This window comes from Pezoporus wallicus, unplaced genomic scaffold (assembly GCF_028554395.1).
Source record: "Pezoporus wallicus isolate ANWC-B61680 ecotype Strahan unplaced genomic scaffold, APGP_CSIRO_Pwel_v1 contig_4710, whole genome shotgun sequence".
NCBI classification, from domain to species: domain Eukaryota; kingdom Metazoa; phylum Chordata; class Aves; order Psittaciformes; family Psittacidae; genus Pezoporus; species Pezoporus wallicus.
The window spans coordinates 1,515,479-1,541,019 of record NW_026640647.1 but is presented as its reverse complement, the minus strand read 5'-3'; the positions used below and the strand labels follow the sequence as shown (position 1 = coordinate 1,541,019).

General features: G+C 44.5%; 1 protein-coding gene and 1 long non-coding RNA gene across 3 annotated transcripts in view; one reads left to right on the top strand and one right to left on the bottom strand.

Annotated features, from left to right (window-relative positions):
• Positions 1-9,151, top strand: part of TMEFF2 (transmembrane protein with EGF like and two follistatin like domains 2) — a 127,564-nt gene extending 118,413 nt beyond the window's left edge. Inside the window, exons 8-11 of one of the 2 annotated variants that reach the window (XM_057419787.1) lie at positions 723-846; positions 2,330-2,488; positions 7,395-7,481; positions 7,888-9,151. In XM_057419787.1, coding sequence (XP_057275770.1) covers positions 723-846; positions 2,330-2,488; positions 7,395-7,481; positions 7,888-7,984 — 467 coding nt within the window. In that variant the 3' untranslated portion in view covers positions 7,985-9,151. The remainder of the gene's footprint in view (positions 1-722; positions 847-2,329; positions 2,489-7,394; positions 7,482-7,887) is intronic. The other variant, XM_057419788.1, reaches the window with a different exon arrangement.
• Positions 9,152-14,777: 5,626 nt separating this feature from the next.
• Positions 14,778-17,224, bottom strand: LOC130604900 (uncharacterized). The gene is made up of 2 exons (XR_008973551.1): positions 17,067-17,224; positions 14,778-15,881 (listed from the first exon to the last, which is right to left on the bottom strand). It is a non-coding gene; the product is annotated as an uncharacterized LOC130604900 (long non-coding RNA).
• Positions 17,225-25,541: the final 8,317 nt, after the last annotated feature.

The following is a 25,541-nucleotide window of genomic DNA, read 5'->3' as shown; positions in this document are numbered from 1 at the left end:
CTCTTGCAAGTAGCACTCTGTATTTCAGCCCATGATGTAAATGCTGAGCACATACCTGTTTCAAACTGACTGAAGTCTCCATTTTCCTGGCCACATGGAGGAAAGTATTTTCCAGTATCTGCAATCCCAGTGACTATTAACGGCTACAGAAGTAGGCATAGAAAGTCAAACCAGTTTAAAGGTACCTGTGCTGTGGGACAGGCAGGAAGCCTCAGGGCTCTGGGGCATGAGTGTGCATTTCTGATGATAAACTCCAGCTCTGGCCTCCTGCTCCCCTACTTCAGCCGTAAAGTTATCTTTCTGAATATGTTGTATTGAATAATTAAGCATACTGTAATGGTATATTGCATGCAAATGTCCAGAGTCTTCTTCCTAGCCTTGCTTGGGTGTGAGGAGACAGTCCATAAAGAATAACAGCAATGATCAGGCATTTTTTATGTGCTATTCTGTAATCAGGTCTTGAATAGTCAAATTATTTTGTCTGGTGTCTCATTTGCTGTAACTTGACAGGAATTAAATATGCAAAATAACGACAGAAAACCTTGCACAGCTTTTCATCTACGTCAGCCGACCCTTTTCAAGGTGCAAACCCTTCTTCTTGCTTCCATGAACAACATCTTTCACATCTTCTGATTTTCCTTTCTTTCATCTGTTGAATTCTTTCCATCTTTCCACCTTATTCTGCATTGTCAGGTTAATGTTCCCTTCACCTCTGTTCACAGAGAATGCAAATAAACTGGAAGAAAGTGCAAGAGGGATCTACATCCCTTGTCCAGAGCATTACAATGGCTTCTGCATGCATGGCAAGTGTGAGCACTCCACTAACATGCTGGAACCGTCTTGCAGGTAAGCCTTCTACTGAGGAGGAAAGGCTACACACATGAAAAAAACCTTAATCTAGACAAACCATGGAAAATAATGGTAACCGTGGCCCTTTGTGCTACAAAACCCATTAGACTTAAATTATTCAACGAAGTCCCCATTTTGTGTGGTGAAAGTGTATTGAGTTATGCACAATGTTAATTGATTGTAAGAACATTCAGTAACCTTCAGTTATATTTAGGTGTATTTTTAAAAGCACTTCACAAAGGGCTCAGGCAACAACCAGATAGCCTTCTCATTCTGAAGGAAAGGCATGACCCCAGGGGTATGTCCCTGCTGTGGCAGGAGGCATGCGAGCTGGGGCAGCGAGCTGGGACAAACGTGGCTCCATGTGGGAGTCTTTGGAGGATGTTAGGGCAGGGAAGAGGAGTAGTAGTGAAAGGACATGTTTCTTCAGTGAATGCCTCCCTGCAGAGGTGGGGATATTACCTCTGAAGTCCAACCAGCAGCCTGGTGGCAGAGGACTGTTATGCATGAAGGACCATATTCCTGGGACTTTGGACTCAGAGAGCTAAGATACAGACCAGACTTATCCCACAGTGTAGATCCCTTAAGCCAGCTTCTCCCAGCTCCTGCAAACAGCCAAAGCAAGTTTTGTTCTTTGCAAGCTGCTGCGTTTTAGGTTCTCCCTTCAGATGTAAAATGTCCTTTTCTCAAGCTGCTGGCTGCTGTGGGAATGTAGGAGAGGAAAAGGGTGGAAGCACAAGGCTTGACCCATCCGGGTTAGTGTGCCACTAACACTTCTGAGAGGGACCCAAGCAGTCTGGCTCAGTCTCTTAGGGTTGCTGCTGCCATTGACCTGGATTTTCACATCTTCTTTCTTGGGATTTTAGCAAGAGTTAAAATGGGAAACCCACTGTTTCTTCCCCAGAATCACAAAAGGAGAGATGTCAGTCTGCAAGATGGGAGCTGGTGAGCAGCGCAGCAAGCAGCATTGGGGTAGATGGTTGCAGCATCAACAGAGGGTTTTTTATAGCAACCAGACAAAATGTAAATGATGTATCCACTTGCAGGAACATCTAATCACATTTCATATGGAGCTTGGATGATTGCTTATCACCTCCTTCGGGGTAATCTGCATAAGGAGCCACAACTAGATGGCTTTTCACCCTCCCCCACCTCCCCAAAGAAAGGGAGAAATGTAAAATATGTTGTGCAAGGAACTAAATGGATTCTCAACACAACATGCAAGTAGTTCCACTTGATGCTAGATAAGTCCCAGCTCCCTGGGCACCTCCTGGCACTATTGCAGTGATGCTAGGACCTGAGGTCTGCCTTCTGGGAGGTCAAGGAGGCACTGGTGCGCTCTCTAGGGAGCCCATCCGGCAAGAAAACACATAAGCTCATGCTTAGGCAACTGATTTTTTTTTTTTCAGATGTAATTTTTTTTTTTTTTTCATTCTTTGAAAGCAGCAGATAACTGGGTAAAAAAAATCTCTCGTTTCAGATGTGATGCTGGCTATACTGGACAACACTGTGAAAAAAAGGACTACAGCGTTTTATATGTGGTTCCAGGCCCAGTACGATTTCAGTATGTCTTAATAGCAGCTGTGATTGGAACCATCCAGATTGCTATCATCTGTGTTGTAGTCCTCTGTATTACAAGGTCAGTATCTCTGGTATTTTGCAATAGGAAAAGAAAAGACTTTTGTTTTGCCTACTTTGTGCGCTGGTTATATGGGTTTCTGCAGTGACACTGATGACAGCAAATGCTGTTTAATTCACCAACAAACGGAAGATACCGTCTGGTCCAGCCAGCCAGTGCTGCCTCATAATTACGACTGAATTTTTACTTCCATCTTAATCAAACTTAGGTAGCAACAGTGCCTACAGCAAATGAAGATTCCTATTTTGCATTCAGACGCTTGGACAAATATTGTTCATATAAATAGGGGAATATAAATACAGCAGCTGGATCAACACTTAATAAAACTAATCATATCTCCATCTGGTTTCCTCAAGGGCCCATTCCCTTAGTCCTAATCAGGCAGAGCATACAAACTTTAAGCCTGTTTGTGATCCCATTGATTAAATGATTTCATTAGGCATGTATACATGTTCAAAGGTAACGCACATGTTTACAGTCTTCTCTGGATGGTGGCACACCAAGCCATATATGATATTTTGTTTCTTTCTTTCTTTAATGAGGAGGAAAGGGTGGCTGTAATGGAAACAACAGCTCCAGGGAAGTTCAGAACATGAGGGGTAGATGCAATCCTTCCTCTCCTACATGTGCTGCTCTGCTTCCACGCTGAAGTGTGTTACTGTCTCTAGGAAGGGTTGGAGTAGGTTCTGAGCTTTAGACATCTTCAGATTTCTCTCAGAAATCACAAGGTTAAATTAATCCAGTTAGTAAGAATGAGAAATCATTAGATTTAGAAATAAATTTATTTTTGAAATTAAAAAGAAAAATTCAGGCCAGGTATCATACCTGTGCATAAAATAAAATCTCAAATGTATTTCAGTCCCTATGTTGCATTACCTGGCTGGAAGACTGGTCTAGAATTTGTTCCTGGAAAAGACAAAAAGAAAAATAATCATAAATCATTCTCCAGCCTCAAGGCATGAAACAAAACCATCTGATGAAAGGTAGCTGCTTTTTTTGGCCAAGCTGAGTCCATCAGCTCAATGGTAAATGCTGAATGAGCAACAGATTATGGTGGTATTCACAGAAATAATTCAAACAAACAAAGCAGTAGTTTGTGATAAGAAAAAGAAGATGGTTTAGTAACTGATAATGGAACAAATGCTCTGCATAGTTTTGTTGAGTGACTCTAGTTTTGTCACCTTGACACAGTAACACAGAGTATTTTACACTGAAGAATGAAGACAGTGTGCTTGCGGTGATCTGGTACTGTAATGCAAATTACCCATCACACTGTTTTCATACATGGATGGTACCTTTTCCTACCTACTTTGGGACCAAGTTAATTTATGATCTTTTGACTTTTTTTCTGTAATGGATGTAATTACTGCAGAAAATCCTCTGTCCCAGCATAATGATTTGAGATACATTTACAAAAGTGTACTCTTAAGTGAGCCTTAAGTAAGAAATCCACACAATAAGAGCACGTTGTGGCAGTACATGCATAAGTAATTGAGGTTTTGAAGCCATCTGCAGTGGAGAACCTGACTGTACTGGTTTGAACTCCACAGTCTGAACTCTTGAAAGTGCTAAACCCACACTACCAGGTCCCTGAGAGAAAGAAGGGAAACTTCACTCACATAGAGGATGCTGCAGCCAGATTCTTTGCTGCTAATTTCAGTGCAGCTTCACCTAATTAATTTATCAAATGAGTTTGGTGCACTGTGTCCAAACTCTGCATTTGAGCCGCATAAGACTACCACTGTAAATCTTCTAGGTATCATTACTGTTGTTACTCTTAAAATCACAGCTGTACAGTGGTACTCATGTACAGGGTGTCCTCCATTGCTGGAAGGCTCTGAGCAATTCCTGGGCACTTTTAGGGCCGCTGTTGCACAGACACTGTAATCTGAATAAATGAACTGTGCTGCTGACAGGGGCAGTCTGCCCTTGCTCCTGGGTACCCGGTCCTGCCAGTGTTCTTGTGCCAGCATTGGTATTTCTGTAGCCACACAGTGAACCCAGTCAGGGGATGGATTCAGCAAACAAAACATTGTTTTCAAGTGTCTCAATTCCTTTATGAGGTCAGCCACCCAGCTACTCATTGCTAGTGCCAGTGATGAGAATAAGCAGCTGGGGTGGAGAGGTAGGGGACCAGAAGCCAAGAGATACAAAGAGAAGGAGGTGGAGCAGTGAGGCACAGTTCCTACCCAATGACTTTTATCTTAGAGGTAAGGCAAAAGAGAAGCAATGATAAAAGTGAAGGAGGATGGCAAATAATATAGGTATGGTCTAGTGTCATAATGATTCTCATCAGTTTTCTTTACAGCTTTGCATTTTTAGTGCTTCCCTAATGTTTAGTCACAGCAGCTTATTTATGTGAAGAAATAACTTGATTAAAAATGAATGCATAATGTGTTTTACCTGCTATGAATCACATTGTGAGTAACTCGAGCTTGCAAGCAGGCTTCAGTGGAGGGAGGGCAGGCAGCGTGTGCTCCAGTACCTAGTTTACATTAATGTAACTGCTGTGTTCATAAATGAATACATCCCACACACAGAGCACTACAAAGAACTTTTGATTAAAGAGTTAAGGACCAAGGAAAAGCTGTCACTCAATTTTAGTGGGTGATTAAGTCTAAAAAGCTGGTTAAGTGCCAGCACCCCTCTTACGAAACCCAAATGCACTTCAGACACAACCTACCTGCAAATGCAATAGCACTGCATTCCAGTAGTCGTGATGTTGGTACTTGATCCTGGGGCCTTCCCAACCTTCCATCAGTTGGTAGTGTAGTGTATTATGCAATTAAAACATGGGCATTTTTGGTTAAAAGATGACTTTTCATGATCTTAATTGGAGTAATCTCTACATTTGACTTGATCTCTCTCGACCTTGGACTAAGTGACTGTATAGATGCTGTCAGTGTTGGTTTAGGGAAAGCACCTGTGAGATGCTCATTTCCTTGCTCCCAACAGGAGTAGTCAGTATCCACCCTTCTCCAGCAATGCACAGATGCATCCCCTGGGATTTCTGACCATCCTGGTCATCCGCAGCCACTTGGTACCTCCATGTTTCTTAGAAAACCAGTCTGGCTGTGCCCACTCTGCCTGGTTCCCCAAACCGCCTTCTCATGGACGAGTGCTGGCAAAACAGGGCTGCGCTTTGTGCTGTAAATCCTCATCCTCTGGGATTCAGGAGGAGCCCCTGGTAGCTCAGGGCTGCAGGAGGATTTACAACGCTGTCTCTAAGCACCCTGTCGAGGTGTCGGTGCTGTCTCCCATGGAGCGCCACAGGGTCCTGCTGTGCAGTATCCAGCTGACTGGGCAGGAGAGGCCGCCTGGGGACAGTCGGGGCTGGGAGGCTGTCAGCATGTGCATGACATGACATGCGGCTCAGTGAATCAGCCCTGTGTTTGCTAACAGCGGCTCCCTGACTCACTCGGAGAGCTTGATCGCCTTTTTAGGAACACACACTGAATAATGAGTTTGTCATGAAATTACAAACCAGCTAAACTCGGCATTAGTTTCATAATGAAAGCTCTGCTGTGACCTCCAAGAGCGCTGATTTTTCCTGGAGTAAAGATAGCAGCCTACTTTACTGCTTCCAAGAAAGGAATGAGGCACAATGTAATACACAGCCGTGCAGTTTCTCATGAGGGGGTGGTCCTGTTGGTCAGGACAATCTGACCCATATTTTGTTACACACTTACATAATTGTGTTTCAGCATTTTGAAATGCTTCATATGAAATGCTTCATGAGTCCTTATGTTCTTGTATAGCCTTCCTGTTGGCATCACGAAACTATAGCATCACTCCCATTCAACAGAGAAAAAATGGCCTTTTTCGTTTTAAGGGGTCAGTCAGAACTTATTTCTCACTGTTCTGCTGTTCGTTATTTGACACAGAGCTTTGAGCTGTCACTGTGCTGAGGGTGGGCTCTACTTGGTGCATAACCCATAGGGTTTCCTAAAGTGCTGCAGAAAGCCTTCCCCTAAACAGAAAAACAAGTTAGCCCAATACAAAGGGAATTACTTTCTGTGTTAGTATGGACTAGGGTATCATGGGGCTTTCTGTCATGCCACTCCAAGAGGGTGTTTCAGACTTTCTTGTGTACCTTCCCAAGCAGGGGACAGAATGAGGCAAACCCAGGATAAACACTCACACTGAACTTCAGCTGAAGAAAAAGCTTTCTGTCTAAGGATGCTTTTCCATGGGAGGAAACCAGAAACACAGTATTATCTTTCCATTAAGGACAAACACTTCATAGCATCCCCACAGCTGATGCTGCTGCAGGTGAATGGTGAAAACGTGTTCTTGCTGAGGCACACCGTGAGGTCCTGGGGCAGAAGAGATTTGCTTTTGCAGCCACCCAAAAGGAAAATAAGATTTGGGTTTTTTCCAGTGCAATTGCTTTCCTCACTAAGCCAAGCAGCCTTGTGAGGAGTGCAGCGCGGTGCTCGCTAATGAGCTGAACATGGAGCATTTCCATGGAGACTAATAGGGATTGCAGACGCTTAGCTCCTCGGAAAGGCAGCCCCAGCTTCCACTTTGTAAATGCTTCGCAGACCTGGGATGCTGAGCAGGTGAGCATGCGACCATCCTAAATCTTCCACCTGCACCTCTCTGAAAGTAAACCTGTTACTTAAAGACGAGTGATGCAGTGCAGCTGGGGCTGTCACAACGCTGCGGAGTCACCACTGCTCACCAGGAAGGAGCAGGAATCGTAACATTTCTCTTGCTGTATTTTCGTTTACAGTATGTTTTGTGGGGTTTGTGTTCTGGGGGTTTTGTTGTGGTGACATTACCATTAGCCAGCCCATTTCATTTAATTGAAGAGGAAACATGTTGAGGGGCAGAGGATGCTTGTGCCACTGCTCAAGCAGATGCGTTGTTAAGAGCTGTGTATTCTCACAACTCTCTCTTCCAGGAAATGTCCCAGGAGCAACCGAATCCACAGACAGAAGCAAAACACAGGGCACTACAGTTCAGACAACACAACAAGAGCATCGACAAGGTTAATTTAAAGAGCGCATGTTTCCACAATGGCAAAACTAACTGCAGAGAGCTTGGACTACAAAATACAGTATTATAGACAAAAGATTAAGACAAGATCTACACATGTTGCCTTGCATTTGTGGTAATCTACACCAATGAGAACATGTACTACAGCTATATTTGATTATGTATGGATATATTTGAAATAGTATACATTGTCTTGATGTTTTTCTGTAATGTAAATAAACTATTTATATCACACAATATAGTTTTTTCTTTTTCATGTATTTGTTATATATAATAAATACTCAGTGATGAGAAAAAAATTGCCTTTCTTAAATTTGCTGTATCTCATACATAGCTGTGTATAGTCTTGGGATATTGTATATGGACACTAACAAATCTTTTTTTTTTTCTTTTTCCAGTTCTAGTGGCAATTTTGAGTCTACTGAACTCAGTAGTAGGGTTTTGAGTTGGTCCAAGATCAGCGACAATTATGGATGTGGGAAAGGTGAAGAATAATTTAACCTACATTGAGGAGGGATAAAATATTTCAGATCCGGAGTCAACTACATTTCATCAGCCTTCTTCTCCCATACCATCTATCTTTACTGTCCCATAGCTTAGGAAGTCTTTGCCTTCTAAATTAAATCCTAACCGAAGGGGAAATGGAAATTGTCAGTAACCACAATGAGAGTGTCGGGGTAATGTTTCGATTTGGGAGAGAATTAGGTGTCGTCAAGGTGAACCCTACAAAAACGCCTTGCAGAATCTCAAGCTCTGGTCAGTGGAGTGAGTGAAAATTGCTTCTTACTGTTGATTGAAAATTATTAGGTTAAAAAAAGTTAATAACATAATAACAGCTGAAATGCCAGCACCATTTGTACCTCGTGAACATGCTGATGCAATTTATTTTTTCAAAGAGAAGGTGAAAGCCACTCAGAAAATACCTTATGAATAACTTTATGGGTGACCCTACTCCATTAAATGTAATGAAGTGAAATGTTGGCTATATCTCAGGAAAATAAGGGCATGTGTTTTGTCACATACACATGATGGACAAGAAGCAAAGTTATTTCCTGATAGCTGAAACCCTCCAAAACACATTCTCTCGAGAAGGTAGCGTTACTCTAGTCTGTGCTATGAATTTTGAAGATGACAGAGTGAGACTGAAGGACAGAGTGTGGTAACTTCACTTCTGCTGGATAACCCGCTCCACTAATTGATTACCGGAGTACTAGTCACACTAATATAAGTGAACTAAAACCCCTTTGTAACAGTATTCTTTGTGCTGCTCCTTCCCAAAGAGACTTTTCCAAGGCAGAAAGTACCCATGACAAGAGTTAGGAGTATTTCTCACTGTCATCACCATGTAAGAAGTTGCATTTGGGTCAGAATCAGACCTGGGGTTACCTGGGATGATGTCTCATGAGTATGTTTCCATTTCCTGCTTCAGCACTGGTCTGATCGCCCACAACAGTCACCACCAGCCCCACCGGTGACAGTCCACCCAATCCAGCCATCAGGCACAGGTGAAGCGGTACTGCTACTCTTAACATGGCTTTTGGTCTTCTCCCACCCCCAGCCTGCTTTAAAGTGAATCCATTGCATGATATTCACACGGTTTCAGTTTTTGTCTTGTTCTGGGTTTCTTGGCTTTTTAAAGGTAATAAAAGGCGATTGGCAAGAGATGCTTCCAGGCACCTGGTCTTTGCTGATTGATGGGAGTGGGAGTGCGGTGCTTTCGCAGGCAGCGGGCAGGAGACCGCACGTGATGGCTCTGCAGCACAGGGATGCTGGCCCTGCAGGGACCATCTGCTTCCCAGTGCTGTGGACTGGGGCAAGACAGAGGGAGAAGGGGGCTGTGCTCCCAGCTCTCAATCATCAGGGCTTATTTTCAGATTAGAAGCATGACAGTGCGGGGTTGGATAGTGCAGCAGAGGGGCAGCGAGCAGGCGTGATGCTGGCCCACTGGACCACAGGGACATTGCTATGCTCAAACCCACTGCACAATGCTCCTCTTTGTCCCAGTCCTTGCTGGTTTTGTATCCCATACATAGGCTCAGTGTGACGTGGAAGGGAACCCAGGCTCTGCTGAGCTGTATAGGTTTGGTGACACAAGGTCCTTTCTAGGGAGGCTTTGCAAGCTCTGTTAATTACAGTGATACCAAGTGGCATCCCTCCATCACCTAAACGTGACGGCACCTCCAAGGAACACTTCAGCATGAGGCTGAGGATTAGATTGGAGGTGGCAAATGTAGCTCTACTCTGCAGCCCCCATCACCATGCTTTGTGCTGAGTGAAGTGTTGGAGTCTAACAAGCATCAAAACCACAGATTTTGAGCTGAATCCAAATGTCAGTCCCCCACTGGGACTATCAGATCTGGGTTGTTTATCTCAGCCACTTACATTAGATACAAAAATCAAATGTTAACACATACACACTGCCGTGTACTGATAGCAGTAAACCTAATTAGAAAAAGGCCTGGCCTAAAATAGCATAACATTGCTTAGAAGTGAAAATAGAAGTACGACACACTATCTCTAAACTTCCCAAAGTTATCTGGTGTGCTTTTACCTTGCAATGCCACATTTAATCCCTAAACAGCCTGTGTTTGTGAGTTGTTATTAGCCTCATCCCCAGCTGCAGTATCTGTCACAAAGCCTTCACACCTCTGAAAACAAGGCCAGTTTTTAAGTACCTGCTGCAGACCAGAGGGCAGAGAGGGGAAAGTGATTTCAGTTCTAATGCACCGAGGGCAGCTCCCAGTGAACAGGAGGCCTCATTGGGCTTTTCAAACTTAACCTTCAACATGCTGATATGGGCACGCAGTCTGACAATAACAGTGTCTTGGGGTTGTATGTACAGGAATGGAGATTTCTAGAGAAAACCTTTGCAGCAGCAACAAGGCAGCAGATTTGGAGACATGGATTTGGGATTTTTTTTTCCTTTCCAGAAGGGACTGCAAAGTGCATTTGTTAGAGCTATCTGCTGGCCAGAACTCAGGATGTGGAATGCCTTTGCGCGGTTGAACTTCACAGAATGCAGAGGGGTGGGCTGGGGACATAAGGACCCGACCGCATGAAGCTGTGGTTAACTGGGACAGTGTCATTCACAGAGACAAAGCCCAGCTTCTCCACCTGGAATCACATGGAGGGGTGCTGATGCATTGCCGTTTCTCCACTTCCCAGTATTATCTGACACCAGGCCCCTTGCAATGCCAGTGGGAGTGGGCTTGTTCCTTACCTGGAGGATGCAGTAATTCATTTATTTTTGGCTGTTCAATAGGCTTTTTCTCTCATTCCACTGTGGCATCTGTAAATAACCTCAAATGCCACCACACACTCACTTTACAGACCACATGAGAGAAGATCTAGATGTACAAAGCCACTGACAACACCAGTAATGCCACCCTCAGCTTCAGTACCATGCCAGCCTGCAGTCACTTACTGGCCTGGCTGTTATTATGCTGAGGCCAAACCACTTGGTAAAACCAGGTAAAAATAGAACTGCTGGCACACCCATTCCCTAAGGCTTTTCCTGTCAGCCTGTAACGTTTTTGGAGCAAGAAGACGTGATTGTTTTGTTTGTGATGCATTTAACGCAACAGCATCCTGACCTCAATCCTCAAAACAAAGCAGGGGTGCTATTGGTATGCACTGAGCGCTGGCGAGCAGAGCCCACCCACTTTCCCCAGCCTGGGATGTTCAGATGATGTTCAATTCCTTGGTGTCTTTAGATGTAGGCAAACAAGGGTGCTGTGCTGGATGCCAGCCCGTAAGTAAATTGCCTTTACGGCTCATACAAACTGCAGCAGGGGGGTGACACACAGCTCTCACCTTCTCCATCCCTTAGTGCTGCATTACAAGACAGAGCTTCCACGCCTCTCCATCATGAGGCTTTACCTTAAAATAAAGTCTAATCAGATGGTCATTATCATTCACTTTCACCCAGTGAGAGTAAGGCATGATTTACAGAACGTTATCATTACAAAAATATTATAATTAATAAAAGGAGGCTGGATATCCTATTCTCGCTGCTGCTGCCTTTAGATTACCTGCCTCTGCACACTAAGCACTGTGATTGCCTCAAGTGAAATGACACTGGGGTAGTTTTTCCCTGTAGCTGTAGCCTTCAGGGTCTCACCTCCCTGGGCAGCACTAGATCAGCTCAGCTTTACTGGGTGCCAGTCTGGAGGGCCACAAGCTGAAGGCAGGAATGACTACATCTATATGAATGCCCCATGCACAGGTTAACCGAAGGGCAGGTGGATGTAGGCAGAAGGTGGGTGCCGTGTATCGCTGCCTCCTATTTTTCCAGAAGCAGCTCTCAAAAAGCCTCATCTTCAAAGGGCTCTCTAAAGCTTCTTTGAAAACAAAATGATTAAAGGCTATTTTCCTTCTCTTCCAACATCAGACACATCTCGCACCACATCCTTGCTTTCACCCCTCATTATGCATGCAGCTTTTCCACAGCTCCCACTTTTGCATCAGGGTGGAAGTTACAACTCAGAATTAAAAGCAAAGTTCATTACCACACATCAAAGTAGGCATGGCCAGACCTACCCTTCCTTTTATTCATAGGGGGCTGTCTATTTACAGACGTCAGCCCCCATGGGTTTGCATGACAAGCTGGAGGAAGGAATGCCCATGTCTGGCAGTGCTGGTGGGTTTTTCTCTCCTGAATGATGAGTAACCTCAATTGGACTTTAGGTTGACATGATCGAGATATGCTGGGCCATTACGATGAGGTCTTTAGAGCCATTTTATTAATCACAATAATACTTGATCTACAGTTCTGGTCTGGACAGACCACAACGTGGCTGACTGAGCCAATTACATTGTGCTCTGTTCGACGCAGGAGCCAAAAGTCTCATTACTTGCCCCCCACACACATGACAGTGCACACATCAAAAGAGCTTCTGCCAGCACCTGTGGACAGGAAGGGCAGGAGGAATAGGAGGGGCAGGCACAGCCAGCTTCTACCCCAACCAGCCTTTAGGCTGATACTTTGCCTTCAAATGCTTTTCATATGAGGTGGGCTTAGAGTTTATTTTTTTCGTTTCATTTTAATTAACAGTTTTGTCACAGCAGGAGGGATGCTAAAAACAAAAATGCACTTAAAAAAAAAAAAAAAGCATGATTTTTTGGATTTTTCTCAACTTTTCCTTTTTTTTTCTGCCGTATTGAATGTGAGCCACAAAGCAGTAAAATATTCTGCAGTCTCTCAAAGCAGCCGCCAAGCTGCACAATAAAAAATCACGTGAGGAATCTGCTCTATAATGCTAACTAGGTGGCATCAGCTGTGGCTTTGTAAATAAAATGTGAGGCCTGTTTTCCTCAGCTTAGGAAAGGCAGACCCCAGGTAAAAGCCTTGATTTCAGTCCTGCTCCCATTTGAGTTTTCCTGGGCTGTGGGAGCCATTATCCTCTGTGGCTGTTCCTCACCAAAGACACGGGGGACAGGAGTGTGTTTTCAACCCACCAGTGACCAAGCCTCACAGATGCAGATGTGCCCCCAGCCACTGCCATCCTCCAGGTCGCTTTCTGGGGGTCCCAGCACCTTCTAATGTCACCTTCCCAAAGTGAAATAAAAACAATTGGAAGGTGAAAAGTGTTAAGAAAATGCAGTAGCAACTCATAAACTTGCCATGGGAGAAGCTTTAAAAGCAGCTTGCTTTACATCAGGTCACTTGGAAATGAAGTGTCATTATTCAGGATGAAATCCAGCCTCTCAGTGCAAATGCACGCAACAGACAATCAGCACCGTCAGGAAAGAGGGGCAGCGGTGGGTTTTACAGCAAGGAGCTTTCAGCAGAACAGGGACGAGCCGAGAGGTAAGAAAGATCCATTTAGTGTGACCTGAATTAGCAGCTATAGATAGTGCTTCCTGCATGTTTTACATTTTCAAATAAAAAGGATCTTCTTGTTTAATGGTTAATAAAAATGATTAGTGCTCCCAGGGCAGGGATTCTGGCAGATGCAGACTGTGCTGGAGGGACCAGCTACAAGACACAAGAGAAGATGAAATCAGTTTCTTTTTTTTCCTGTGGAGTACATTTCTACCAGCATTTGCAAGTTAATTTGTGATATAATTATATGTTGCTTCTGTCACAGAAGCGCAGCGTGTGCGATGGGCCAGCAGCCTGCCACCGTCAGCCTGCGGCAGCCCAGCAAACACTGCTGCAGACAGAACAGCTAACAGCTAAGAGGTTGTGGGGGTCTATACACACACATATATATTTGTATATACATATGTATTATATATGCACACTCATATATACACACATATGTACATGTCTATTCACACGTGCATATAATACACATATATAAAATACAAGTATATATGTCAGTGTATATATCTGTATCTATCCATAGAGATATAAAGAGATAGAGAGATGATATAGATTAGATATAGATATAGATATAAATATGAATATAGATGTAGGTAATATTAGATATAGTTACGGATTTAGATATAGATATAGATTAGATTTAGATATAGATATAGATATATAGATATGGGTGATAAACACTATACAGGAAGGCAAGCTGATTGCCTTGGAGCATGCCCTGCTTTGCTTTAGAGCTTCCAGGCTAACTGGCCAGGAAAGCATTGCGTTGCCCAGCTCCCCAGTGTAGCACCCAGCATCACCATCTTCCTAACAAAAATAAAGCCTGCCACGCCAGCCTCTTGGCAGCTCTGCAGCCTCTCTGAAAGCTGGGCTTTTTCTTTTTCTTTCATTATTTTTTATTTTCATGGCATGCCACATAGAGGATTACAGTCAGTAATAGTTTTCTAAGAAATAAAGTCTGTGAAAGTAATTGTTAGAAACAAGCAACAACAGCAAATGCTTGCTGAATGGTTGCCATAGTGCAGGAGCACAATTTGAGATGTAATATCATTACTAATGATATTTACTTGGCCTGCAGAAGAGAGTGGGACTTACGCTCCCTAAATGTCATTTGACTGCTAATATGTCACGAGCACACCCAAGGAAGGGACCAGCATGACCCAGGGCACCACTGCCCATGGGAAGGTGATGCTGCTGCTGGTGTCCCCTCCACAGTCTGTGCTTTACCCATCACCCAAGGAAGCCCACATCTGGCAGTTATGTGGGTCTGCAAAGAGCCCTCGTGCATGTAGCTGAAGCACTGGGGCTCAGCTCCTCCCTGGCACCCCTGGAGCAGCACTGCCCAGCACCTGAAACAAGCCCCAGGCTCCTATTTACTGATCTGAGTTACACAGACTGCGAGTTCAGACTTCCTCTCCTGTCGGGCTTCTCCATGGGAAGGGGAGACATATTGCGTTGCTGTAAAGTGAGCCATTTAGTCTATTAAGCGCTGTTAAGGGTGCCCTGAGGTCTCTGCACATGTGGGACCATCAAGGCAGAATTGTTATTATTATGGTTCTTATTAGTCATAGTCATTTTCCCAGCGATATGTCTCACGTCCAGATGTCTTCCCATCTATCTCTTACATTTTGTGATGCCAACACAAAACTGTTATGAAGATGGACTAGTCCACGTCCTGCTTCATGCAGTACAGGAGCAGAACATTTGTGCAAAAATAAATATATATATATCTTAAATTAAAAGACAAACGAAAGAAAGGGTCATAGTTGGCTAAAAATGAATTGAGCAGTGCATAAAAGAGACAACAGATTAGAGAAGATAACGTTTTAGTTTAAGTGTTCCGTCATTATTAATTCATTTAGTGCTCTTTATGATAATACCAATCATTTGGAATTCATTTGGTGTTTATGTGGATGTCATCTCGACTCCTGAAGAAATTCCAAAGTAATTCAGCATTAATGTGCTATTAAAATTGTTACCAGACACTACCTTCATTACTTCATCAGCACAGACTAATCTTTCTTCTCCCATTCTCTAAATTCAAATTTTGCTCTTTATTTTGCTTTTATCTTTATTAGGGTTTTAAAATGTAATGCTTCTATTTAAAAATTCTCCTTATGCTACATGAGTGTTGTCTGGTTTTTTGACAGCATCAAAACTATGCAAATAAAGGGGGTGGGGGTTGATGGTGATTTTTCATTTTATTACTGGCATTTGACTGAGAAACAACCAAAAGAGGTTTCAGCTTATCATTTATAAGAGTGAAACTACTGAGCTGGTATTTATGTTCACAGCAGATAACACCCAACCAAATCTGTATGAAATGCCATCTGCACCATGTGGAGTTCTTCCTTTTTGGGCACAAGAGATGCTCCTATGTCCCTAAGTCAGGCAGTGAAAGGATGCAGCTGCCCTGGCCCTCCCAAGGCACCACAGGGACCAAAAAGGTCAAGCTGCCACTGACAACCCTTTTCTGGACTCACCCCATCAGTGGAGCATCCTTCTGCTTCCAGCTGAGGAACATCAGAATGGCAGGTGCAGTAATGGATATTCTGGGTCCAAACCCTGGCAATAGAGGAAAAAAGGCTGCCCTTGCCATGGAACATTAAAACATTAAAAAAGCCCTAGGAGATTAAGTGCAAAAACCTTGCATTAAAAGAGCATTAATTAGGTTTTATAGTCAGGGACTCAAAGATTAGAAAATGCCAGATTGCTGGGAGTCTGGATAAAAATAAGAAGAAAAGAAACACAAAGGCTGGGGTTAGTTCCTAGCTGTGCTTCTCTTGTTGTGCAGCCCCCTAATTACATGATCACATACTATATTTCCCCTAGACACCTGCTTCTTTTGGACCACAGGACAATGATGTACAGGGGCAGAGTGAAGTTTGGGCTTGGCAACTCTCATTCTGGCAGCCACAACTGGAGTGCTTGACCGTGCAAACAAATGACACTTTTAATGTTGCTTCTTAACAAATATTACTTGTTTGAAATTACAGACCACCAGGGACCCATGTGTATGTGTGCAGAGATAAAGGGGTAGGCATTATTCAGTGTTGTGTAGCCCAGAGAAAGTGAAAAACACAACACAAAGTTCACTGCCCATCTCTTTAAGTACCCATTTCATGGAAAGGAGGGATGAAGTCCTTCAGGTGACCAATGAAGTGAAGCCCATCAGCAGGGTCAACAGGGGTACCTGAGCAGAACAGAAACAGCATGGGCTTGTCACACCAGGGCTTACACTAAATATCCCCAGCTGGTGGCAGAGAAGAAGCCAGCATCAACCTGGCTCCTGGCCATGGAAAAGGCAGATGCCACCACCATCCCCTGGCACTACTGGGTCCTGGCCAGGGCCAAGCATTCTCCACCACTCCCATGGACCACAGAGCACAGTTTTACACACAGAATAAAGCCCATTGCAGAGGGATTTTCCACTTAATGAAAATCCTGCAAGGAATACGAATGCTTATAGGTTAAAGGAACCTGGCAGCTCTTACTTGTCTGTCATGTCTTTAAGGATTGCCATTAAGTCATAAACATGACAAAGATTAAAGAGTTTATTAATGTTATTAGAGAGTTGAGATAAAATGGTTTGCCTCGCAGGGTCTCTCTCCCGCTCTCACTACTTAATGAAAACATTTTCATCACTTTCTGAATCTATTACACCAAATATTCATTTCAGGAGTCCTAGGACAATGTTATTTTAATTAGAAAAGATGTAGCAACCACCTGAAAGTAATACAGTTAAAATACCTTGCCACAGCTCCTCTTATTCTTGCTGCCATCAAATGAGTGTTTTTCCAGCCCTGCCAAGGCAGCAGAGCAAGTGAAGGTGCACAGAGAAGTTTTGCAGCATGAAGACACAGGGAGCCAGCAGCACCTCTGCCCAGGCCTTGAAGTTGGCTCTGTGCATCTCCAACAGCTGTCATGTTGGCCAAGGTTAATGGGTGATGAGAGCCATTGGATGGGGAGCAAGTGAGGGGTAAGAGCATCTTCTGCAAGCACAGGAGACAATGTAAAGTCCTTGCTGGCGGAGAAAAATGAAAGGAGTAAAAGAAGCTTAAAAAATAAAAGGAAAAGGGAGGTTTGTGATGGCCTGTGAAAGGACCATTATCCTCTGCAAATCTATGGCAACTAGTCACAAAAAGCAGAAAAACAAAGCAGCCAAAGTCTTTTCTTGGTGTGTCCACTTTGACTTTGGTGGGCATTACACCATGCCTGACTTTTAATCCTGTGTCCACTTTGACTTTGGTGGGCATTACACCATGCCTGACTTTTAATCCTGTGTCCACTTTGACTTTGGTGGGCATTACACCATGCCTGACTTTTAACCCATGTTTAGGGAAAGTCCAATCTTGAATGATAAAGGCTGAAAATCTACCACTTCCAATCAGTGCCTGCACAGTTACATTTTCCTGTGTGAGCCTTCCTTCCAGCTCAAGACTTTTGAACTCTATTTGCCATGCAAGCAGCTCACAGATGCTCCTTCTTTCGAACTTCCCAACTAACCCGATTTGTTAATTTATTCTATAACCTGATTCACTGTTAATTTATTTTTGTGGCTAAGACATCCCTGCTTTAAGGTCCAATTAATTAAAGGGGAGGGCTCAATGTTTTTGCTACGCAGTATCTTCTTGGCACATTTTATTCCATTTTGACTGTATTCCATTTTAACACCACACTGAAGCATTTCCAAAGTTTATTGCCATTAACTAATCTAAATCCATACATCTGCAAATTAATTTCATGCACACAAAAGATTACTCCTTGCAAATGTACCTTTAAGAGGGGAATATTTGCCATAGCAAACATCACTTGTTGCTTAGCAACAGTCATAGCATCACTTACGGCAAGTTTATCCTAAACACTAACATAAAACCCAGGGAAGTGGCAATCTACCCCATGTCATCCATCTTTGCAAGTGCTGCTCAGATCTGGGTTAACAGATGCAGCATTTGCTAATTTTCCATGGGGGTTTTTGGAGGGGTGTCTGATTTTAGAGATCTTAACAACAATAAAATAATTCTCAGCCATTAAACTAATTTTAAGCAGCAATCCAAAGCTTGGTGCCCCATCCTGACCATGATGGAAGTGCAAGTGCAAGTCAATGTGAGCATGAATGCTTGCTCAGGCTGTGGCTATGTTACTGCCAGCTCAGCATTTTGCACTGAACACTTAAAATATTTACACATAGTTTGTTGCAATCAACTCAAGATTAGAAGAGGGAAATCAGATTATATTAAGACCATCCTAAGGGTATCCCGAGGCTGTTTTAGTCTTCCTGGAAGAAGCCTGGAAAGCCCCTACAGCCAGAAGCTGTCAGCTCCCATCACTATTCATGTGACTAGCTACCACTGCAACACACAAACTTTACAATGGTTCATACGTCCCTGTGCCTGCCCATCCACACATCCACACATCCATCCATCCACATTGCTGTGCCTCCTCCATCTCCTCCTCCCCTTGGTGTGCTGCCTGCCAAACAGCTTTCTGACGTGACCTTCCTGCCTGCCCCTTGCCAGCCATGGGTACCAGCCAGCTGCTCCCCTTGGCCAAAAAAGTGGCAAGTAAATAGTCTAACAGCACCCATTAGCCCTGCCTCTGACAGTCCATGGAGAGGAGCCTGCAAGCTCAGGCCCAGGTTTTAAAGCTATTATGCCAAATATGTAGGCACAGTTAATTCACAAAAGGTGAATGCAGAGTTTGCAATCAAGGAAAAATTAGCATCTCATCCAGCAGAGAGGGTGAATGTGTGAGCCAGCCAGCACTGCCAGCAACCTTGATTCTGTTTTTGGCAAAGCTGGCTGGCTTGGCAAACACAATGGTAATGGGATAAACTGAAATACCAGGCAACGGGGCTGCTCTTCGTAGTAATTATCCTCCAGGGCAGCAAGGAGCAAGATAAAAAGGGGTTTAGAGACATGCTGTGGATGCACAGGGGACATTATTTGCATTCCTGAAGTCAGGCCTCAGTTTGCAAGGCTCAGGTGTGCTGATGCCAAGCAGGAAAGCCTCAGGTATGGGTAGAGCAGCAAGGCAATGCGGCAGGAAGAGGAGCTGTGCAAGGATCAGCACTGTCAGCGGGTCCTGGGTTCAGCAGTAGCAGTCATTTTTCTCCTTCTTAGTAACTGGTGCAGTGCTGTGGTTTTGACTTTCAGCCTGGGAGTAGAGCTGATAACACCGATGTTTTTTGTTGTTGCTAAGTGATATTTACTCTGACCAAGGACTTTGTGAGTCTCATGCGCTGCCAGGGAGGAGGGGAAGCTGGGAGGAAGCAGAGACAGGACACCTGACCCAAACTAGGCAAAGAGGTATTCCATACCACAGCACGTCATGCCCAGTATATAAACTGGGGGCAGTTACCCAGAAGGGCTAGATCGGTGCTTAGTTGGTCTGGGTATCGGTTAGCGGGTGGTGAGTGGTTGCATTCTCCTCCCTTGTTATTTCCCTTATCATTATTATTATTGGTGGTAGCAGCAGTGATTTGTGTTATACCTTAGTTACTGGACTGTTCTTATCTGAACACGTGGGAGTTACATTCTTTCGATTCTCATTCCCATCCCTCCAGGAGCCAGGGAAGGAAGAAGAGGCGAGTGACTGAGCAGCTGCGTGGTTCTAAGTTACCAGCTGGGCTTAAACCATGACAACAGTGTTAAACCCTTATTGATCTTGAATGTCTGTCCTATACCCACTGTTCTGACCCACAGGCAGAGGTTTCGTTGCAAGCATTTAACTTTGAGAAATACATATCCATTTAAGGGGTAGAGCATAGGACTAGAGACAAGGTGAAGGACTGAAGAGCACAGTGTCTAATCTCATAGTTGGGAACTACAGGTGAGCACCAAGTGGGATTTCATCTGGCATGCACACAGAAGAAGGAGGAAAAGGCAAGGCAAGGAAACAGTAATTTGTGGCACAACACACTCCCTTAGGTCGCTTGTGACTAACCAAGTAAACTGCTGGCATTTTCCTATCAGACACTTGACTCTAGTCCAATTGTGAGATTTTAAACAAAATTAGTTTTGAAATAACAGCATAAGAGTTGGCATCACCCATTGACCCATGCACAGTGTGCCATAAGGAGACTTCATTTAGAAGAAGCTGAGGATCACCTCTCACTCCCCCAGGCCCTGCTAGAGGTGAAGGCAGGGTGCAGGACACATCTCACTGCTCCCACTTTCCACTGCAGACAGCAGGGCTTGTGTTGACACTCTTCTGATACCTATGTGTTAAAGCTTTTTCCTAAAGAAAAAGCTTAAAAAGGTGAAAACAGTGTTTTTTCACCAACACCTCAGAGGAGGAGGAAGACAACTGTTCAGCTCCTGCTGAACCTTAGAAGCTTTTCCTTCACTCATAACAGATTTTAATTACTATTCTTGTTCTTTTCAATAGAAAGGCCATGAAAATCACGAATGCACATGAAGAGGTGGTGAAAGGGAAAGCAGCATGGATTGCACCCAGGCAGCTTCAGCAGGGACACACATGGAGTGGCAGGACCAGGACCAGTGGAATGGAGAGACGGAAATGCAGTCATGACCAAGGATGGTTGCCGCAGGGAGAAACAATTTTGCAGGACGGAGTCTTTGGCCTGTGCTCATCTGTTAAAGGATGGAACAATGTCTTCCCTACAGGGTGTTCAGGCATTGGAACAGGCTGCCCAGGGCCATGGTGGAGTACTGTCCCTGGAGGTGTTCACAAACCATGCCGACAAGAAAGGCCCTTAATGACATGGTTTCGTGGTGGCCTTGGCAGTCTTGGTGGTACATTTGGACCTGAGGATCTTGATGGTCTTTTCCAACTGGGTCAATTCTATGATGCTGCAGCTTCCCTCTGCACACACACAGACACAGAGGCTTTTGGTGAAGGAGCTGCAGGCAGAGAACCAGAGGGTGAAGCCCAGATGCACTTCTCTGAATCCCTCACAAAAATAGGAATTTCTCATGAAAGATATGCAGGAACACCTCTCAGGGAGAGCCCGCGGCTCCTGGCCAGGCTGGATCCCTGAAGACAGTGGTTTCAGAAAGAAAAGCTCTATTCTAGGAAAAAGCCCCACATCTCCTTCTGCACAGGAACGCATAACCAACCAAGCCGAAAATGTTTATTACAAAGGAAAATTATAAGAGAGATGTGCCTGAATCCAGAACTAAATGTAAAACAGGAGAAACAAATATAAAAAGCTTTATAAAAGTTTTAATGGATCCTTTCAGACGTGGAATGGCATTTTAATCTGATGTTTTAAGTGATTTCTTCCTCTTTTTTTCCTTTTTAGCTTTTAGGCAGACCATTAACCTGAGGGGTTCTTTCTGCCTCCAGAGGAGTAACACACCAAAGCAGGCACCTACCAGATGACTGCTGGTGGGCAAAGCCAAGGTGGGGTTGAAAATGTCATGGTCCCAAGCGTTGCATGGTCTGCCCAATGCACCCAGTGAGACCCAGCAGCACCCAGTCCCATTGAGGCTTTGCTGATGGTTTCAAAGGGAGCTGCACACTGGGTGGGTTTGGTGTGGACGGATGAACAGCCAGCACAAAATGGAGTGCGCACATCTCCTGCTGCTTACAAAGGCACCTATAAACAGTGAGGCAGTCCTAGCTACGAGATTTTCCCGTACTTACTTTTCTGATGCCAAGGACCTACTTTCAGGCTTTGACTCCAGCCTATGAATTTCCAACACCTTAAAAGTCTCAAACTGTGTGCTTAAATATCTTTGGCCTATTGCTGACCTTTCTGAATCTCAGGAACAGCTATTTCTTCTTGCTGATGCAGATGCAGGAAGTTCTTAACTAAATCCTAACTGAAAGCCAGAAAAGCAGATAAGCAGGTTAATCCTCCAGCCTGTCAGACCCCAGGCTCCCTCAGACTGCAGGTCAAGTCCTTGCTCTGCAGACCAGCTCAGCAGTTTGCTCACCCTTATCTTGACTGTGCCAGTGTGTGATTCTCTGGAGCTGGGAAGGAAAGCATCTCTGCTTTCCAAAGTGAGAAATATTTTACTGCTGATCATTCACTTACATTTGTGGTTCATGAAGCTGGTCTCTGGCTGCTGCTCCCTTCACAAAAACCTTGTGGAAGGCTGTGGAAAATGCATTCAAACAAACACACAGGTTTCAGGTTGTGGGGTTTGTGTGTGTGTGTGTGTGTGTGTGTTAGGTTTTGGCTACAAAAAGCCTCCTCAAAATCATAATTTTCCCTGGAAATACGTGATGTAACTGAGCCAGGAATAGCAACATCTTTTAGGGATATGCCTATGTTATTTAATAAGGGCAAAGTTTCAAATGCAGCAGCACTGTATATGCAAAAAATGTATTGATTTTGATGCCTTCAGAGACTGCTCTGGTTAAAAGGAAAAAATAAAAAAAGTACTTTTATCTAGAATACCGCAGCATCACTTCTGTGTGAATTTGGCCTGCTTTCTCAAGAAGGGGTCTAGAAAACCGGCACAGGGGGGAAATGAAATCCCAGCCACTCACTCATTAATGAAACAGCAACAAACTCATTAAGAGCAGCGATTGCTGCTGAGGGTGCCCCGGTTGCACCAGCTGCTCCGCGCAGCAGAGCCCTGCCAGGAGCCCCAATTAGGCAGATGGAGCTCACTGGGCCGGCGGGGGGCCAGCCTGCCCCAGCAGTTTAAGGGAGCTGAGCCCATGCAGGACTGTCACAATGACAGAGACCCCACCTGTATTAGAACAACAATAGCAGTCCTTGCAAAAGCTGCTGTGGAAGAAACCCATGCAGAAGAATGGCATGGTCAGAAGGGCGAGCGTGCTCAATTCTTATCTGCAGTGCTGCTTCATAACTCACCTACACTGACCTCTGTCCCCTCCACCGCCAAAGGCTGTAGGTCTCAAATCACCTCTTTCCCCCTTATTTCACATCCTCTCTGCTCCTGGTTCCCCCTGAAGCTGCAGGCAGCACTTAAACCAAGGTAGCGTGAAGTTGGTTGAAAATAACCCTTGGAGGTTAGTGTTGTCCCATTGTCTTTCAGGCTTGCACAGGACAAGTCTTACCAAGTCTTTCATCACCGTAACATACCCATGGTCTCTGCAAACACCCGCAATCACCTGGGTTTTCTGCACTACACTTGCAGGCTCCCAGTCCTAACTTAAAGGACAGTCTGGAACAATCTCAAAAGACAAGTGGCAGCCTTTCAGTTTGGAGTCATCCACAGCTCATGTTCAAGGGGCATCCTGGCCCATGGGAGGGGGTTGGAACTAGATGATCTTAAAATTTCCTTCCCAATCCCAACTATTAGTTTCCATCCCAACCCCGATGATTCAAAGAAGCTGACAAGTCTTGTTGTGCTGGAGGTAGAAGCCTGAAGGTCAAAACCAACTTCATGCCCAAGTCATTTCAGAAAAGGGTGAGTGACATTTAGGACATGCTGCTCAGAGGAGTACATGGGGCTGGGGTTCATGCCTGCAGGACAGCCTGATGAGTTGGTTCTGCTCTCCTCAAAGCTGGGAGAAGGCAATCCTCAAAGGACAAGAATACAACGTATACAGCTCTGATGCTTCAACACAATTCTTTTCTAAGCACATTTGCCCTACCAAATGGCACTTAAAAGCCTGGCTACAAATGACCATCATCATTTGTCCCCCAGGGAATTGAATCACTTCATCTGGACACACATAACCTGCTGAGGCAGCCACAGTTGCTATGCCAGAGGCTACACAAAGCACACAGGACCCCCCATACCAGGGCACAGCAAAGATCCAGATAGCCCTCTCCACTTCCTTGCCTCTGACCTCAGCAAATAGCAGAGGATAAGAATCTTCTCCCCTGAGAAACATTTAATGCTGCTGGCTTCCAGCAGTCACTCACAGGCCCTCTTCCATCACTGCTTCAGGGTCAACACTGGAAAGGCAGCCTGGGGATTTCGGGGTGGATAGTTCCTGTGGTGAACAATCCATTGCTGCTTTGAGCAGTAAGAGTGAGAGCAAGGACCCTGTCTTCCCCCTCCCTCTCTCCCTTGTCCTCCTGATTTCTGCTCACCTGTAACCAAGCATTCACTAGAGCAGGAACGTCTCCTTCTGCTCCTGCTGCTCCTGCCAACAGTTCTCTTGCTTCTCCCTGTCTAATTCATTCAAATTTCAGACTCAAGGTTTTCCCTAAATCCCTTCCCAATCCTCCCAGCTCTTCTCCCTCTGGACTTCCATCCTATCCTCTGTCAAGGACAACTGTAAAATCACTTGGCAGTGTGTCTTCACAAACGTTGGTGCATGCTTGTTCAGTATTAAAATCTGTCTCTATTAAGGTTGCCACAATTAGTACTTGAATAAAGTAAGCACAAACCAGAATACCAAGAAATACTAAGCTGTCTCCGAACCAGGAGCTCAGCAGCACAGCTGAAATACCTCTAACCCTTGCCTCAAAAATAGAAAGATGGTGAAGGAACCTCTTGACCATGCCTTTATCTCACCCTTGTGAGAACTCCAGGGAGTAGAAGGTTGGTGGAGCTTTGCTTGCTATACACAGCAGCCTATGAGAATATTAAAGGTCAGTTCAATGGATGCAGGATGTATTTGTATATTGTCTGTTGCATAGATGCCCTATGTTACACTGCCGAAGCTTCACCAATATCCAGCTACATCAGTGAAAAGAGTATTGCCTACCCATCACGTACAAAGCCCCCCCCACATGGTAGATATGGTCCTCTCACTGGCTTGATCTCCCCCTCCGCATCCCTGTACCTTTGGCTTTTCCATGTACTTATTTAGTGTTTCTAGATGAGACTTTTTTTCCTGGTGCATGTTGACATTCTCTGATGACAGATCATGTTAATCTTCATAGAGTAGCAATACCAACAATGTTACACAACACTATCCTTCACCAGACTAAGACATACTGTACTAAACCTCTTATCCCATCAGAAGAGTTTCAAACATGCATCATCCCTGCCCCTGTGCCACTTTTTGTAGTCATTCCCTGAATGGGAGAGCAGAAAGGTACCAACTCACTGAGCAGCAGTCACAAAGAGCAAACAGCCCATGCCAGAAGATCTTCCCCGAGAGCAAGATGCAACTACACACCAGCCATCAGCCAGGATTTGGTGGCTTGCCCCTAACTACGTCATTTACTGACTGCACTACGTTGCTCACTGCTGCTCCTGGTACAGACTAAACTAGTGTAGGGCAAGGATCTGTAAAAGAATGGCGCCTGAGTTTGCTGGACATAATCAGAGGACACTGGATAACCTTTGATGACAACTAAAAGCAGCTGGTGAAGACACTCTG